The 19,104-nt window shown below is 33.6% G+C and overlaps 1 protein-coding gene across 1 annotated transcript in view; it reads right to left on the bottom strand.

Annotated features, from left to right (window-relative positions):
• Positions 1-18,011, bottom strand: part of LOC128535742 (deleted in malignant brain tumors 1 protein-like) — a 49,667-nt gene extending 31,656 nt beyond the window's left edge. Inside the window, exons 1-2 of the mRNA XM_053509786.1 lie at positions 17,908-18,011; positions 17,441-17,551 (exon numbers count right to left, since the gene is read on the bottom strand). Coding sequence (XP_053365761.1) covers positions 17,441-17,551; positions 17,908-18,011 — 215 coding nt within the window. The remainder of the gene's footprint in view (positions 1-17,440; positions 17,552-17,907) is intronic.
• Between the last annotated feature and the right edge of the window lie 1,093 nt (positions 18,012-19,104).

Here is a 19,104-nt window from a genome sequence, read left to right as displayed (position 1 = left end):
GAATTTCTTAATTTATGATGTGACACAAATTCATGGGAAAAATTTCCCAGAGTCAGTTGTAAATGTGTTCTTTTGTAGGTGAGCTTATACTATGCAGGTTCTTTCTTTGTCTTTTTAACTTGAAGAGAGAGAAGGAAAGACAATAGCTTGTAATGAAAGTTCTAAGGTTATAGCCTCTATAACATATTCTCTTAAGAAAATTACTTTTAAAGAACAATGAGCTGTTTTATAAATAAAAAAATGGTGTGGTATAAGAAGAAGAAGAAGAAAACTTTGCTTGTATTTTAAAATAATCAGCTTCAGGGGAAATAACAGTGAATCCACTTCATCAAACCAATACATTATTGATTATTTTGTTACAACAGCTTTTGTTTTATTTACATCAGAGTATTAAAATAGAATTGAATAATTTTAGTTTCCGTTATTTCTTATGGGGAAATTTACTTGGTTTATTTTACTGGTTTATGAGTTTTTGGAAACACGAGCCCACTTCTGGAACGAATTATGCTTACAATCAAAGGTTCCACTGTATTTATTATTAATATGATTGGTCATTTATAATAGCTAGTATTTAAACCTGCTGTCCATGAGCTTCCTGTGACTGTTTCGGTGTTGATGGCTGAAACACAGTGAGACAATTATCAATTTAACAGATTCAAGAAAATATAAAATTAAGGAATAGATGAAGATAAAAAAAGTGTTTTTTGTTTGTTTGTTTGTTTGTTTGTTTTACCTGGGGTTATCGAACTGGTGCCACAGTAATCTATATGGGAAAATTATAAAATGTTAACATTATTAATGTGTTAAACAGTATATTGCTGCTTTTTTGTAAACTACTATTAATTGCACATAATAGCCAATTCTATATGTTTATAACTGCACATTCTTTGAACAACAGAAAGGGAAAGAGAACTATCCTTTATGCAAAAAAAATCTTAAAATATTTAATATTAAATTACGTGGGTTTAAAGTAAAAAAAATACACCTTTAGTTTACAATAACTAGATTTCTTAAAATGTCTGTTTTGTCCTCACCAAAATAATCAGAACAGCAGCTTCCATCATATTGACAGTAACTGGTGCATGAACACCCACTGCTGTGGGTGCCACAGTTATTCCAGCAGGAATTATAAGCTGCAAGAAACAATAATAAGTTTAGCATGCATGATTTTACAATTTAGTACTATTGAATTATATTGTATATTTATAATTTAAAAACAATAGACACATTTACAACATTTATAATTACTATTGTATACTTAAATAAGTAAATATTGTCTGTAATAATAAATGATATGTTTATACTGACAATAAGCCTCCACCCAAAAGAAGCCTCACAAAATGAGATCCCATAGTTTTAGTTTTGTTGATTAGTGATCTTAGTGATTCTTGGTTATATTTAAAATTATCCCACCCGTTCTTGTGTATAACATACAGTATGAAGTTAAAAATTATAATATACAATATGTAAGGTATTAAAATATTGTACACCATTTTAATCTAATAAGAAGATTTCTGTGCCTTCAGAACAGGGCAATACAGTCTAGATAAATTACAATTATAATATGCGCTTATAGGGATAATAATGCCTTGTGGGTGTGTGTTTAATGGGGAGGCTTTTAAATATGTCATTTGGGTTGTTAAATATGTCAAATAGAACAGAATTCAGAACGTAATATGCAAGTAACATCGCAAAAGTGTAGAACTCTCAAAATGTTTTTTTTTTTCAAAAACAGACAGAAAAAATGTGATCATGTACAGTGTCTGTGTTATTACTTGGCCTACTGTATGTGACCCAAAGCAAATCTTTGCTCAGTCATGTTTGTACAGTTAGTTAAATTAAATTAAGTTCATTATACTGACTAGGTTATGCAAAATAAAAGGGCATATAATACTATATTACACAACTCTGAGCCTTATATATGTTTTATATGTTAAAAAAAAAACTAAAAACATGACTTGAATGCTCTGGGTTTAAAGGGATATACCTCTTATTGTGTGAGAGGTTAAATGCTAATGCAGAGTCTTAAGCAACCTCAAAAAGGCAGTACCTAAAATTCATCTGAAATTAATAATCATGGATTGAACTCGGTTTAAAGGTTAAAATAAAAAAAAATCCAGATGCTACAAACCTTTACTAAAGCACCGGTTAAATTGCCTTGTTACTGGTCAGATCAGAATTTCTTAATTTATGATGTGACACAAATTCATGGGAAAAATTTCCCAGAGTCAGTTGTAAATGTGTTCTTTTGTAGGTGAGCTTATACTATGCAGGTTCTTTTTTTGTCTTATTAACTTGAAGAGAGAGAAGGAAAGACAATAGCTTGTAATGAAAGTTCTAAGGTTATAGCCTCTATAACATATTCTCTTAACAAATTAACTTTTAAAGAACAATGAGCTGTTTTATAAATAAAAAAATGGTGTGGTATAAGAAGAAGAAGAAGAAAACTTTGCTTGTATTTTAAAATAATCAGCTTCAGGGGAAATAACAGTGAATCCACTTCATCAAACCAATACATTATTGATTATTTTGTTACAACAGCTTTTGTTTTATTTACATCAGAGTATTAAAATAGAATTGAATAATTTTAGTTTCCGTTATTTCTTATGGGGAAATTTACTTGGTTTATTTTACTGGTTTATGAGTTTTTTTGAAACACGAGCCCACTTCTGGCACGAATTATGCTTACAATCAAAGGTTCCACTGTATTTATTATTAATATGATTGGTCATTTATAATAGCTAGTATTTAAACCTGCTGTCCATGAGCTTCCTGTGACTGTTTCGGTGTTGATGGCTGAAACACAGTGAGACAATTATCAATTTAACAGATTCAAGAAAATATAAAATTAAGGAATAGAAGAAGATAAAAAAAAGTGTTTGTTTGTTTGTTTGTTTGTTTGTTTTACCTGGGGTTATCGAACTGGTGCCACAGTAATCTTTATGGAAAAATTATAAAATGTTAACATTATTAATGTGTTAAACAGTATATTGCTGCTTTTTTGTAAACTACTATTAATTGCACATAATAGCCAATTCTATATGTTTATAACTGCACATTCTTTGAACAACAGAAAGGGAAAGAGAACTATCCTTTATGCAAAAAAAATCTTAAAATATTTAATATTAAATTACGTGGGTTTAAAGTAAAAAAAATACACCTTTAGTTTACAATAACTAGATTTTTTAAAATGTCTGTTTTGTCCTCACCAAAATAATCAGAACAGCAGCTTCCATCATATTGACAGTAACTGGTGCATGAACACCCACTGCTGTGGGTGCCACAGTTATTCCAGCAGGAATTATAAGCTGCAAGAAACAATAATAAGTTTAGCATGCATGATTTTACAATTTAGTACTATTGAATTATATTGTATATTTATAATTAAAAAACAATAGACACATTTAAAACATTTATAATTACTATTGTATACTTAAATAAGTAAATATTGTCTGTAATAATAAATGATATGTTTATACTGACAATAAGCCTCCACCCAAAAGAAGCCCCACAAAATGAGATCCCATACTTTTAGTTTTGTTAATTAGTGATCTTAGTGATTCTTGGTTATATTTAAAATTATCCCACCCGTTCTTGTGGATAACATACAATATGAAATTAAAAATCTTACAATATGTAAGGTAGTAAAATATTGTACACCATTTTAATCTAATAAGAAGATTTCTGTGCCCTCAGAACAGGGCAATACAGTCTAGATAAATGACAATTATAAAATATATATGCGCTTATAGGGATAATAATGCCTTGTGGGTGTGTGTTTAATAGGGAGGCTTTTAAATATGTCATTTGGGTTGTTAAATATGTCAAATAGAACAGAATTCAGAACGTAATATGCAAGTAACATCGCAAAAGTGTAGAACTCTCAAAATGTTTTTTTTTTTCAAAAACAGACAGAAAAAATGTGATCATGTAAAGTGTCTGTGTTATTTCTTGGCCTACTGTATGTGACCCAAAGCAAATCTTTGCTCAGTCATGTTTGTACAGTTAGTTAAATTAAATTAAATTAAATTAAGTTCATTATACTGACTAGGTTATGCAAAATAAAAGGGCATATAATACTATATTACACAACTCTGAGCCTTATATATGTTTTATATGTTAAAAAAAAAAAACTAAAAACATGACTTGAATGCTCTGGGTTTAAAGGGATATACCTCTTATTGTGTGAGAGGTTAAATGCTAATGCAGAGTCTTAAGCAACCTCAAAAAGGCAGTACCTAAAATTCATCTGAAATTAATAATCATGGATTAAACTGGGTTTAAAGGTTAAAATAAAAAAAATCCAGATGCTACAAACCTTTACTAAAGCACCGGTTAAATTGGCTTGTTACTGGTCAGATCAGAATTTCTTAATTTATGATGTGACACAAATTCATGGGAAAAATTTCCCAGAGTCAGTTGTAAATGTGTTCTTTTGTAGGTGAGCTTATACTATGCAGGTTCTTTTTTTTGTCTTATTAACTTAAAAAGAGAGAAGGAAAGACAAAAGCTTGTAATGAAAGTTCTAAGGTTATAGCCTCTATAACATATTCTCTTAACAAATTAACTTTTAAAGAACAATGAGCTGTTTTATAAATAAAAAAATGGTGTGGTATAAGAAGAAGAAGAAGAAAACTTTGCTTGTATTTTAAAATAATCAGCTTCAGGGGAAATAACAGTGAATCCACTTCATCAAACCAATACATTATTGATTATTTTGTTACAACAGCTTTTGTTTTATTTACATCAGAGTATTAAAATAGAATTGAATAATTTTAGTTTCCGTTATTTCTTATGGGGAAATTTACTTGGTTTATTTTACTGGTTTATGAGTTTTTGGAAACACGAGCCCACTTCTGGAACGAATTATGCTTACAATCAAAGGTTCCACTGTATTTATTATTAATATGATTGGTCATTTATAATAGCTAGTATTTAAACCTGCTGTCCATGAGCTTCCTGTGACTGTTTCGGTGTTGATGGCTGAAACACAGTGAGACAATTATCAATTTAACAGATTCAAGAAAATATAAAATTAAGGAATAGAAGAAGATAAAAAAAAGTGTTTGTTTGTTTGTTTGTTTGTTTGTTTGTTTGTTTGTTTGTTTTACCTGGGGTTATCGAACTGGTGCCACAGTAATCTTTATGGAAAAATTATAAAATGTTAACATTATTAATGTGTTAAACAGTATATTGCTGCTTTTTTGTAAACTACTATTAATTGCACATAATAGCCAATTCTATATGTTTATAACTGCACATTCTTTTAACAACAGAAAGGGAAAGAGAACTATCCTTTATGCAAAAAAAATCTTAAAATATTTAATATTAAATTATGTGGGTTTAAAGTAAAAAAATACACCTTTAGTTTACAATAACTAGATTTTTTAAAATGTCTGTTTTGTCCTCACCGTAATAATCAGAACAGCAGCTTCCTTCATATTGACAGTAACTGGTGCATAAACACCCACTGCGGTGGGTGCCACAGTTATTCCAGCAGGAATTATAAGCTGCAAGAAACAATAATAAGTTTAGCATGCATGATTTTACAATTTAGTACTATTGAATTATATTGTATATTTATAATTTAAAAACAATAGACACATTTAAAACATTTATAATTACTATTGTATACTTAAATAAGTAAATATTGTCTGTAATAATAAATGATATGTTTATACTGACAATAAGCCTCCACCCAAAAGAAGCCCCACAAAATGAGATCCCATACTTTTAGTTTTGTTGATTAGTGATCTTAGTGATTCTTGGTTATATTTAAAATTATCCCACCCGTTCTTGTGTATAACATACAGTATGAAGTTAAAAATTATAATATACAATATGTAAGGTATTAAAATATTGTACACCATTTTAATCTAATAAGAAGATTTCTGTGCCCTCAGAACAGGGCAATACAGTCTAGATAAATGACAATTATAAAATATATATGCGCTTATAGGGATAATAATGCCTTGTGGGTGTGTGTTTAATGGGGAGGCTTTTAAATATGTCATTTGGGTTGTTAAATATGTCAAATAGAACAGAATTCAGAACGTAATATGCAAGTAACATCGCAAAAGTGTAGAACTCTCAAAATGTTTTTTTTTTTCAAAAACAGACAGAAAAAATGTGATCATGTACAGTGTCTGTGTTATTTCTTGGCCTACTGTATGTGACCCAAAGCAAATCTTTGCTCAGTCATGTTTGTACAGTTAGTTAAATTAAATTAAGTTCATTATACTGACTAGGTTATGCAAAATAAAAGGGCATATAATACTATATTACACAACTCTGAGCCTTATATATGTTTTATATGTTAAAAAAAAAACTAAAAACATGACTTGAATGCTCTGGGTTTAAAGGGATATACCTCTTATTGTGTGAGAGGTTAAATGCTAATGCAGAGTCTTAAGCAACCTCAAAAAGGCAGTACCTAAAATTCATCTGAAATTAATAATCATGGATTGAACTCGGTTTAAAGGTTAAAATAAAAAAATCCAGATGCTACAAACCTTTACTAAAGCACTGGTTAAATTGGCTTGTTACTGGTCAGATCAGAATTTCTTAATTTATGATGTGACACAAATTCATGGGAAAAATTTCCCAGAGTCAGTTGTAAATGTGTTCTTTTGTAGGTGAGCTTATACTATGCAGGTTCTTTTTTTTGTCTTATTAACTTGAAGAGAGAGAAGGAAAGACAAAAGCTTGTAATGAAAGTTCTAAGGTTATAGCCTCTATAACATATTCTCTTAACAAATTAACTTTTAAAGAACAATGAGCTGTTTTATAAATAAAAAAATGGTGTGGTATAAGAAGAAGAAGAAGAAAACTTTGCTTGTATTTTAAAATAATCAGCTTCAGGGGAAATAACAGTGAATCCACTTCATCAAACCAATACATTATTGATTATTTTGTTACAACAGCTTTTGTTTTATTTACATCAGAGTATTAAAATAGAATTGAATAATTTTAGTTTCCGTTATTTCTTATGGGGAAATTTACTTGGTTTATTTTACTGGTTTATGAGTTTTTTTGAAACACGAGCCCACTTCTGGAACGAATTATGCTTACAATCAAAGGTTCCACTGTATTTATTATTAATATGATTGGTCATTTATAATAGCTAGTATTTAAACCTGCTGTCCATGAGCTTCCTGTGACTGTTTCGGTGTTGATGGCTGAAACACAGTGAGACAATTATCAATTTAACAGATTCAAGAAAATATAAAATTAAGGAATAGATGAAGATAAAAAAAGTGTTTTTTGTTTGTTTGTTTGTTTGTTTGTTTTACCTGGGGTTATCGAACTGGTGCCACAGTAATCTATATGGAAAAATTATAAAATGTTAACATTATTAATGTGTTAAACAGTATATTGCTGCTTTTTTGTAAACTACTATTAATTGCACATAATAGCCAATTCTATATGTTTATAACTGCACATTCTTTGAACAACAGAAAGGGAAAGAGAACTATCCTTTATGCAAAAAAAAATCTTAAAATATTTAATATTAAATTACGTGGGTTTAAAGTAAAAAAAATACACCTTGACTAAACATTACTTAAAATTTTGCATTTTGGACCCATCACTTAAAAATATAAGTTCATTTAACTTATTTACCATCAAAATGCATAAACTTAAGATTTCAAGTGTTGTGAACTCAAAATCATGATTAATCCTTTGGGGGAAAAAACATTTTCAAAAGGTCAATTTTCACAAATGTGAATGTGGCGTGGGCGGGGCGGCGGCTGATGACCAGCATGATTTGCGGGGATGGTGTGTTTATCATGTTAGGGAAGGGTGTTTGGGTTAGTGGCTTCGGCCCTGTTTGTGTGTGTGGGTAAGGGGTGACGTGTAAAATGTGCTCCGGTTCATGCTGAGGCTGAATTGGATGGTGGTTCCTGTGTGAATGTGCTGCTCATGCTGTACATGCTGTGTGCCTAATAAAGTACTCTCCAACATTCTTTCCAGCGGAAAATTGTGGCATTTTGTCAATAAAAAACATCTAAGCTTAAAAATGTTGTTCATTGTTTTATTTCAGTTCGGTGTGCACAAAGCTTGCAGTCAAATATAAGAACATTGTTTAACAGGTTTAAGTTACATTTTCATGTTGAGTTAACTTAAATATATAAGTACACTTAAAAATAATTTATACCAAGTAAACGCAATTTTTTAAGTACATTAAATAAGGGCTAAGTTTGTTGAACTAAATGATTTAAGTACAGTCTACAAAACCGCCAAGTTAAATAAACTTAAATATGCAAGTTTTGGAAGATTCCATTACTCAATTAAATTGAGGCAACGAGTTTACTCAATCAAATTAGTCCAATTAACTTATTAGGGTTTTCAGTGAGGGATATACCTCTTATTGTGTGAGAGGTTAAATGCTAATGCAGAGTCTTAAGCAACCTCAAAAAGGCAGTACCTAAAATTCATCTGAAATTAATAATCATGAATTGAACTGGGTTTAAAAATTAAAATAAAAAAAATCCAGATTTTACAAACCTTTACTACACTGAAAACCCTAATAAGTTAATTGGACTAAATTGATTGAGTAAACTCGTTGCCTCAATTTAATTGAGTAATGGAATCTTCCAAAACTTGCATATATAAGTTTATTTAACTTGGCGGTTTTGTAGACTGTACTTAAATCATTCAGTTCAACAAACTTAGCACTTATTTAATGTACTTAAAAAATTGCATTCACTTGGTATAAATTTTTTTTAAGTGTACTTATATATTTAAGTTAACTCAACATGAAAATGTAACTTAAACCTGTTAAACAATGTTCTTATGTTTGACTGCAAGATTTGTGCACACCGAACTGAAATAAAACAATGAACAGCATTTATAAGCTTAGATTTTTTTTATTGACAAAAAGCCACAATTTTCCACCGGAAAGAATGTTGGAAAGTACTTTATTAGGCACACAGCACTTACGGCATGAGCAGCACATTCACACAGGAACCACCATCCAATTCAGCCTCAGCATGAACCAGAGCACATTTCACACATCACCCCTTACCCACACACACAAACAGGGCCGAAGCCACTAACCCAAACACCCTTCCCCAACATGGTGAACACACCGACATCCCCGCAAAGCATGCTGGTCGTCAGCCGCCGCCCCGCCCAGGCCACATTCACATTTGTGAAAATTGACCTTTTAAAAATGTTTTTTCCCCCAAAGGATTAATCATGATTTTGAGTTCACAACACTTGAAATCTTAAGTTTATGCATTTTGATGGTAAATAAGTTAAATGAACTTATATTTTTAAGTGATGGGTCCAAAATGCAAAATTTTAAGTAATGTTTAGTCAACATTACTTGATTGTATAAGTAAAGACAACATTAGGGTTTACAGTGTAAAGCACTGGTTAAATTGGCTTGTTACTGGTCAGATCAGAATTTCTTAATTTATGATGTGACACAAATTTATGGGAAAAATTTCCCAGAGTCAGTGGTAAATGTGTTCTTTTGTAGGTGAGCTTATACTATGCAGGTCCTTTTTTTGTCTGATTAACTTGAAGAGAGAGAAGGAAAGACAAAAGCTTGTAATGAAAGTTCTAAGTGTATAGCCTCTATAACATATTCTCTTAACAAGTTAACCTTTAAAGAACAATGAGCTGTTTTATAAATAAAAAATGGTGTGGTATAAGAAGAAGAAGAAGAAGAAGAAAACTTTGCTTGTATTTTAAAATAATCAGCTTCAGGGTGAATAACAGTGAATCCACTTCATCAAACCAATACATTATTGATTATTTTGTTACAACAGCTTTTGTTTTATTTACATCAGAGTATTAAAATAGATTTTAACACATTAAAATAGTCAACAAAATTATGAAGAACAGTTTCCCATACACTAAAGTAACAATGTTTTCTGCTATTTAAAAAAATCATAAAGAAAGTAAAAGTTAATGCAAATTAAAAGAGCATTGATCTTCTAAAATTACCGTATTAGAAAATTACTTACATGATGTGTATCCAAAAAGAGCAGAGCTGAGTAAAAGTATCAGGAGCTCCATCTTGTCTCATCTGCAGGATTTTCTTCTCCACAGAGGTTTATATAAACAGAAAAGCAGAAGTAACCCACTTCTTTATGATATTTATAATCTGAGAAAATATTCTTTAAAAGTATTATGTTTGTGTAAATAAATTAGTGTTTTAAATATGGCATAGGGTACATTTTTTACAGTCTATTCAATGATTAAAAATGTAATAAAAGCAAAAAAATGCAGGATAATTCAAAAAGAATGAACCGATTTCATGACTAATTGCTTCAGTTCTCTAACATCGTTATGGAATGAGTAAGTGACCACTTAAAGAAGGATTTATCTAAGTTTTAAATGGCTGCCACAGGGGACTTTAAACACTAAATAAAAACAGCGGTCAACTCAGTGGATCATAATATGCTGACACACACCTGGGAGGCATTTGGCAGACGCTTTTATCCACTTATTTTGTGTCCAAGTGTAGTGACAGTTCTCAACAACGGCCCCCGTGAAGATAAAAAAGGTAAAAAGGCTGTAGCAGTGCGGGAGATCAATTCGTTTAGAGGAGCAATTCCGGTAGTGTGTGTGTGTGTGTGTGTGTGTGTGTGTGTGTGTGTGTGTGTGTGTGCACAAGTGTCTTACACAGGAACCCACCTGCTCCTGATTCTACTCTCGTCTCACACCAGTCAGGATTCTTTTCAAAGGTACAATTCTGGTTAATTAGTTTTATTAATTTTTTTTGTAGTTTTTTATTTGTATTGTTTTACTATATATTTTGTATTAATTATTTTTATATGAATATCTTTTGGTTGTAGAATGATCTTTTGTGGAATTGGCTTTAATATACGAGTGCTTTGATATACAAGCATGCCTTTCAGAATGAATTATGCTCGCAATCCAAGGTTCCACTGGATTTAGTTTGTTTCTATGTTTCTATGTTTATTTTTTATATTGTTTTGTGTTTGTTTGTTTGAAAACCAGGATAATTACCTTAGGCTTTTTTTAGTTACTTAAAAAAATAAGAATCATAGTCTATTATAATTTATTTTAATAATATGTATAATCACACTATTATAATTTTTTTTACACTGAGATCTCTTTCACCATCTTATTTCGTAATGAAGTTTAACTGGGGTTGATCTTTTAAGCCAGCATGTTCCTTGCATCATGGACCTATGGAGGAATGGTTACATTTAATTTTAGCAAAGCAGCAAACATACACACACACAGAAACCAACAAACAAACACACACACACACACACACACACGCCAGGGGCTCAGCTCAGTTTTTCCTCTCTATTCTACAAAAAATAATAAAGAAAGAAACTTTCTAATGACCACATTACATTAGTAAAACAAAACAGCAACTGATGAACTCCACAAAAATCTTCTCTGTTTTTATTTTTATTTAAGTGTTTTTAGTGCCCTCATATGCCCTTGTATAATGAAACAGAACACAACACCATCACTTCTCTGTTTGTAGACAATGCGGACAATCTCCGAGGCAACAAATAAAAAAGACATCAATGTGAAAACAGACATTTGTTTTTACTAAGATGTGTAAATGTGTATTTAATGCTCAATTTCATAATTTCTATGCTTTTTCTATTTATTGATTACAAAATCTCCAGAGATATCTGCTAATCTTCCAAAGTTTCAATCAACCATAAACTTCCACAAAACTACCATAATCTCTCTTATTGTCCACATTTTACTGATGACATACAGTGGTGTGAAAAACTATTTGCCCCCTTCCTGATTTCTTATTCTTTTGCATGTTTGTCACACAAAATGTTTCTGATCATCAAACACATTTAACTATTAGTCAAAGATAACACAAGTAAACACAAAATGCAGTTTTTTAAATGAGAGTTTTTATTATTTAGGGAGAAAAAAAATCCAAACCTACATGGCCCTGTGTGAAAAAGTAATTGCCCCCTGAACCTTATAACTGGTTGGGCCACCCTTAGCAGCAATAACTGTAATCAAGCGTTTGCGATAACTTACAACGAGTCTTTTACAGCGCTCTGGAGGAATTTTGGCCCACTCATCTTTGCAGAATTGTTGTAATTCAGCTTTATTTGAGGATTTTCTAGCATGAACCGCCTTTTTAAGGTCATGCCACAACATCTCAATAGGATTCAGGTCAGGACTTTGACTAGGCCACTCCAAAGTCTTCATTTTGTTTTTCTTCAGCCATTCAGAGGTGGATTTGCTGATGTGTTTTGGGTCATTGTCCTGCTGCAGCACCCAAGATCACTTTAGCTTGAGTTGACGAACAGATGGCCGGACATTCTCCTTCAGGATTTTTTGGTAGACAGTAGAATTCATGGTTCCATCTATCACAGCAAGCCTTCCAGATCCTGAAGCAGCAAAACAACCCCAGACCATCACACTACCACCACCATATTTTACTGTTGGTATGATGTTCTTTTTCTGAAATGCTGTGTTACTTTTACGCCAGATGTAACGGGACACGCACCTTCCAAAAAGTTCAACTTTTGTCTCGTCGGTCCACAAGGTATTGTCCCAAAAGTCTTGCCAATCATTGAGATGTTCTTTAGCAAAATTGAGACAAGCCTTAATGTTCTTTTTGCTTAAAAGTGGTAAGTTAAGTTATTTTTTAACAAGGGGGGCAATCACTTTTTCACACAGGGCCATGTAGATTTGAAGTTTTTTTTCTCCCTTAATAACGTAAACCTTCATTTAAAAACTGCATTTTGTGTTCAATTATGTTATCTTTGACTAATAGTTAACGGTTTTTGATGAGCAGAAACATTTAAGTGTGACAACCATGCAAAAGAATAAGAAATCAGGAAGGGGGCAAATATTTTTTCACACCACTGTACATATTAGACAGAAATAATACAATTCAAATTTACTCTAAAACCCCCCCCAAAAATGAAAAACTTTTTATCCCTAGCTTTCAATTTTCCCCAAATAAAGGGAACAACATTTTAAAACTCTGCCAGAATTTTATCCCTCTGGAGAATTTCTCAGACTGCACTTTGATTTTGTTTGCAATGAGTGTACCTTTTGTGGAAAAAATATAGAAACAAATGCACAAAACAATATTTATTTTTTCATTGTAAATGTTCTAAAAACTTTTGGGATGATGTCCTGATGACATTTGGTTTATATTAATGACCTCAAGCTGTTTTTTTTCCCTTTTCAGCAGTGGCGGCCGGTTAATAAGGAGCGCTGCCCCCTTAAAGTTTAGCAGAGAAGAATGCTACTTTTACATGTAATTATTTAACCTAATAATTATTTACTAATAAAATCATTTGTTTACAATATTTCGCTGTATTTCTTAATATAATTTATTTACAATACAAAATCTAAACTGTATTACGTTCATTTGTGTTCGTGTATGCGGGGCCTATGAAGGCACGTAAATTTTTGAAAAGCATGTGATTTGAGGCTGAGCTCTAATTGGATTTTTTTTTTATCATCCTTGGGGCGCAGCACTGTGCCCCCCAGACTCTCCCACTTTTGTTCTTTTTCAATATTTACTTATTAACGGTCAGCAGATTTTTAGTTAATGTATTGAATAGTGATCGACGTGGAAGCTAGATAAATATGAGAGAAAATTCTGTAATTTCTTTACTAAAATACCCCATCGCAAGGCAATTGGACGAAGAAAGAAAAAAAGTTAAAGAACCTGGACCAGATCGACCTGATCTTCTAATTAGGCAGAAGTCAAGTGATGACGGCCAAGCTTACACTCTGTGCTTTTCCAGCACTTCTTATGGCAAGTGGAGCTGCTGAATGGATGCGATGTGAGTCATGCCTTTATTTTTTACTAGTAGTAATGATGCTTAATCACCTGATAAATGGCTATTTACAGGCGATTATTAAAAGTTTTTTTTAAAATTTTTCACCAGCCGCCACTGCTTTTCAGTTAATTTTCTTTATTTTTATGTCTACCGCCACTTTGTTTGTTGTAGTCATTTAATTTGTATATTGAACTCTTACTACAGCCTGGTGAATTTAAATATTCTGACAGTGTCTTTTAGTTATATTCATGTTCTTGTTAATAAAAATGCTATGTAAGTGTACGTTAAATCCTAAAGTTAAATCCTAAAATTAGTGCTAATCTTAATTCTGAGTTTCACTCATACTTCCTGTTCCTGTGCCTAGGTCTGTTATTTTGTCTTTGTTTGATTATTTTGATATATTAAGACATTGTCAGATATTGTCACAGTGTGATATGCAACTCACTATGAAAGAAACTTAATTACTCTATCATTGCTTTCTTTTTTCTAAATTACATAAGCAGCGAAAAGAAAGGTGTGTGTATGTGTGTGTGTGTGTGTTTGGGTGCATGAGCATGTTGTATTTGTGGCAATTTAAATTTGCAATTTTTTAAATAATAAAATAAAGCTAAATCCTTCATTGTTGATGATCATGAGAAACATTAGTTTTATAAAAATCAGTACAAAAGCAAAATCAATACAAAATCCACTGTTTCACTGCACTGATCCATCAGCGTAAAAAATGTGAAACAAAAATACTGACAGAAACTCTTTCTATGTTCTATTTCACTTCTCCTCAAATAACTTATTATTATCACAAACACATGCCGATACTTCCTACTTTTTGTTTTACTTCTGCCAAACTAATTTGACAACCAACATACACAGAATAACAAACACTTTACCAGAAAGTGTTGCAATCAAAAGAAATTTTAATAATTGCAGAAAATGAGAACTCATAATGAGCTTTTTTTTTTTAAATGCAAATTAAATACATGCATGTAATCTGTGAATTCTTTTTACATTCTGTCTTTTGTTTGGTTTCACTTGTTCTCATGCTACTTTCTGTTTACATTTACTGCAATTAACTGCTTTGTTTTAAATTAAATATTTGTTATTTTGTTAAACAAATAGTAGATTATACATTAGTCACATTCAATATGAGTTAATGTACAATATGTACAATGTTTTGAACGTACTGTGCAATATAAGTTCTGTTTTGGTCTACATAGCCTTCTGCACTGACAGGTCACAGGACAGACTGGCTTACAATAATGCTCACAGAGAACTAAGGAAGGGTATAAAGAAGCCAAGCACAGATACCAGCAGCACACAGAGGGAGAGTGTAATGATCAGCCAATAGGTGATTGGGTTGGTGATCCCCCCTTCCCCTCCCCTTTTTTCTTTTTCTCGCTCTCTAAAATGCACCTTAAGAGGCATGGCTGCTCATTATTCGTGTAACGGCTATTCCTGAAAATATGTGGATTTATACTTGCTAAAAGTGTTAAGCCTGGTATCTAACCGTGAACTATAGTGTCTTCAGTAAATAAACGAAAGACAGCATCATTTTGTCAAAGTCTGACTGAGTTGTCTTTGTTTTTCAATGCACGGTGAGGATAACTATTCGAATCCTTACAAGAGGTATTTAAAACATAGCAGACCACAAGAGCAGCACCTCACTAACTTTCCATAATATCACACTTCCTGATGCCCTAAATTCAGTTCTTTGCACGCTTTGACCACCACACCAGCAAGGTGAAAACTCAGATAGCACCACCACATAGGGAGGAATTTGTCCTCATCTTTGAATGCCATAAGGTGCGATCCACTTTGAGAAAGATTGGCATCACCAAAGCAGCAGGACCAGACAGGGTCCTGAGCCGCACACTCAAGTGCTGACCAACTAGCAGGGGTGTCTACCCATATCTTGAACCTGCCCCTGTAGTCCCCACATGCCTCAAATCCACCACTATAGTCCCTTGGCCCAAAAAGCAAGCAAAACAAACACTCTTAAAACTGCACAGATGATTCTGGGCACTAGGCTTTCCAATCTGGACCTATTCTATGCTAATTTCTACACAAGTGAAATAGCAACAATATTAAGGTCTAAACCTTACAGAGGAACATCTTTTTCCCCAGATCTGTAATCTGCATTACAGATTACAGACGGCACCTCGGTCAGGTGATGCGGGAGCTCACCTGAACCAAGGTAGGTCATAAATAGCTGGTTAGTCTGGGAAACTGGGTCGAGCATTGTTTGTTTGTATTTACTGTCATCTATGTGGGCACTTTGTTTTGTATTTTGGTTTGTTTTATATTGTATTTCTGAATTTAGGTTGTATCATAACCTAGAAGCATGTCCCAAGGCACAGATTGTGTTAATATGTAAGTCTTTTGTGTTTAAATGTGTGTGAAGCTGACTCGGTCTTGTGCAGTCTTGAGTGTATCTCCAGGTTGTGTAAGTAGCCCCTGCGTCTTTTATCTTTCTGTGTCCCCCGTGAAGGGGTTAGTTTTATTTCTTTATGTTACATTTACATTTAGGCATTTAGCAGATGCTCTTATCCAGAGCGACTTACATTTTTTAAAATCTTATTATATATCTGAGCAGTTAAGGACCTTAAACCCCTGCTCTAGGGACCAACAGTGGCAACTTGGTGGTTGTGGAGTTTGAACCTGGGGTCTTCCGAACCATAGTCCAATGCCTTAACCACTAAGCTACCCCTGTTATGTGTTTTATGTTATTATCTTATTAAAAGACTCTATTGGTTAAAACACCCCTCTTCGCCTATGCCTGCCTTTTATGCCCACAGCAACACCATCAGCCATTACCACCCCAATCGTGACAATTCCATTGTATATATTGCTATATTTATATTTTTAGTGTAATTATCTTTTTATTATTATGGGTTCTATTTATTTTATTCTTGCATCTTCTTATTGCTGCGGGACTATCAAAAACATTTTGGCTACCAAACACATTTTATTGTATTACAATAATGACAACAAAGTCTCTCTATCTTCATTTTAATGTAAGTAATTTGTGTACAAGAGACCCGGAAAGGAAACGCTGTGTAAAAGCAGTGCTGTTAATTTTTACTGTAATCCTATAAATCTTACCCCTATCATACCTCTTCCCCCTTTTTAATTGCTTCTTATGTTCTTCAACAATTATTGACAATATTTATATATTTTTAAATTACAGGGGGGACCAGGAACCAGTCTTGGGAAATCAGATTGAGTAAGAAATACTTGGTTTAGAAAACATAAAGCCCCACTAGCATACGGACACAGGCTGGTGAGCGGTGCAGAGTGGCAGCATGGGCCCGCGGGGGCTTGGATAGTGAGCTTACAGCTGTCCATGCTGCGGAGATCAAAGGTGCATTCCATTCGTCTCTTTGAAGTCCCTGAGGCTCATTACAGTGCCCAGTGTGCATGCCCCTCTTCCACATTTTAGCTTACGCGTCGCACTCTTTGCTTCGTAAAGTCCAGTAGCCAAGCAGACCCGAGCTACACTCCCTGCTGTATTTTATAGTGCAGGGATAAGCCCGGTTTCTATTAACAAAGATAGCTTACCAGCCGTGCCTGTATCTGGGCCCTCCCCCCCCCTTCTCACAACTGCAGATTGAGCGAGTAGCAATATTAGATTTGCAGATGCAAGGCGTGACATTGTCCCCCTGCAGCTCCGAGCTCACGGGCGCAGCTGGCACTGCCAAGTAAACTCCCAGCCTCGTTCGGGACTCAACCCAAGGTCTATGCCAGGTGTCCCCATGTCCGTGTTCTCCACCAGTGTAATGGGTTCAGCCCTTGTTGAGCGGGTGGCACCATAAAGCACAGACACAAGGTCTTATAGGAAAAAGGGTAATTTATTTGGAAAAAATAGGGAATGAAAGGGTTAAGGAAGGAAGGTAGAAAGAAAGGGAAGGGATGTGCATGTGCAGGTCTGGTGGACAGTGCCCTACTGGCATACGGGCACAGGCTAGTGAGCGGTGGCGTTGGGCAGAGCGGCAGTTGAGCAGGGCAATGTAACAAGCCCCAGGGACTTTAAAGTTGTGAGAGGAATGTTCCTTCAATCTTTGCAGCATGGACAGCGGGAAGCTCACTCCCGGAGATCCCGCAGCTTTTTAACTTTCACGCGGAGCATTTTCGTGACAGTAGGTACACGTCACAGCCCATGTCACAGCCGCTGGGAGTCAACAGCGAGCCGCTGTCCACGCGGGCCCATGCTGACACTTTGTCTGATGCCAGCTCTGCCTGTGCCCACATAGCGGCGGGGCACTGCCCACCAGACCTGCACATGCACATCGCTTTCCTTTCCCATTTTATTCAAATAAATTACCCATTTTTCCGTAAGACCTTGCCTTGTGTCCGTGCATTATGGTGCCACCAGTGCAACAAGGGTCGAACCTGTTACACTGGTGAAGAATGCTGGTACAGGCTGGTGAACAGTGGCGTCATGCAGAATGGCAGCGTGGGCCCGCATGGACAGTATGTGTTCTTTGCAATCCCTGGTTTAAACCATGCCATGTTTTTTCTGTCCTGCTTTAGGTGCTTTATTGTATTATTTTCCCAATATTGTTCACTTTTCTTATTGTTATTGTTATACGATTTTATTTTATAAATTAATGAAACTATTATGTTATAATTAATGTTATTGCATACATATTAAAAAGTAAAATGTGATAAATGTAATGTATTAAATTGCTTTTTAAAAAAGGTTTACCAAATTTGACTGTCTGATGTATCTGCTAAGGTCTGGGCAGGATCTGTATCAAATTAATGCATGTTTTTTCTTTTTTTCTGTCAGCATAAGAAATTATTAAACACACATACAGGCAAGAACTTCTTTACACTTCCTACATTGTATTTCTTCCCCATATTACCTATTATTATCACTAACATTTCTTATTCTTCCTACTTTCTATTTGACAACCTACCAGACTATTTTCATAAACACCACACACACATGGACACGCAGTCACAAACACACATTACCAGAAAGAGCTGCAGTTAGCAATTTTTAATAATTTTAAAACATCAGAACTGTGAATGAGCTAGGAAAAGGTTTAAAGAAAACTCCAGTTACAAAAATGAAACACACAAAAAAATAATAATAGAATGTAAAACGTATTAAGCATATATTTTTTAATTCTACATCACAAGATTACCAATTACAATCTTTTTTTACCATGCTTATTTTCGCATTTATTCTTATTAACTGCTCTGTTTTAAATCAACTATTTATCTTGCTTTAACACGTATTTGCTTTTTTAACAAGTTTTACAGTTCAAATTAAGATATCACAGTTTTCTCACTATTTACTGTGTCAAAAGGTCAAGTACTATATTACTCACTCTCA

Source organism: Clarias gariepinus, chromosome 13, assembly GCF_024256425.1.
Source record: "Clarias gariepinus isolate MV-2021 ecotype Netherlands chromosome 13, CGAR_prim_01v2, whole genome shotgun sequence".
Lineage (NCBI taxonomy): Eukaryota > Metazoa > Chordata > Actinopteri > Siluriformes > Clariidae > Clarias > Clarias gariepinus.
This window is presented reverse-complemented; position numbering and strand designations above follow the sequence as displayed.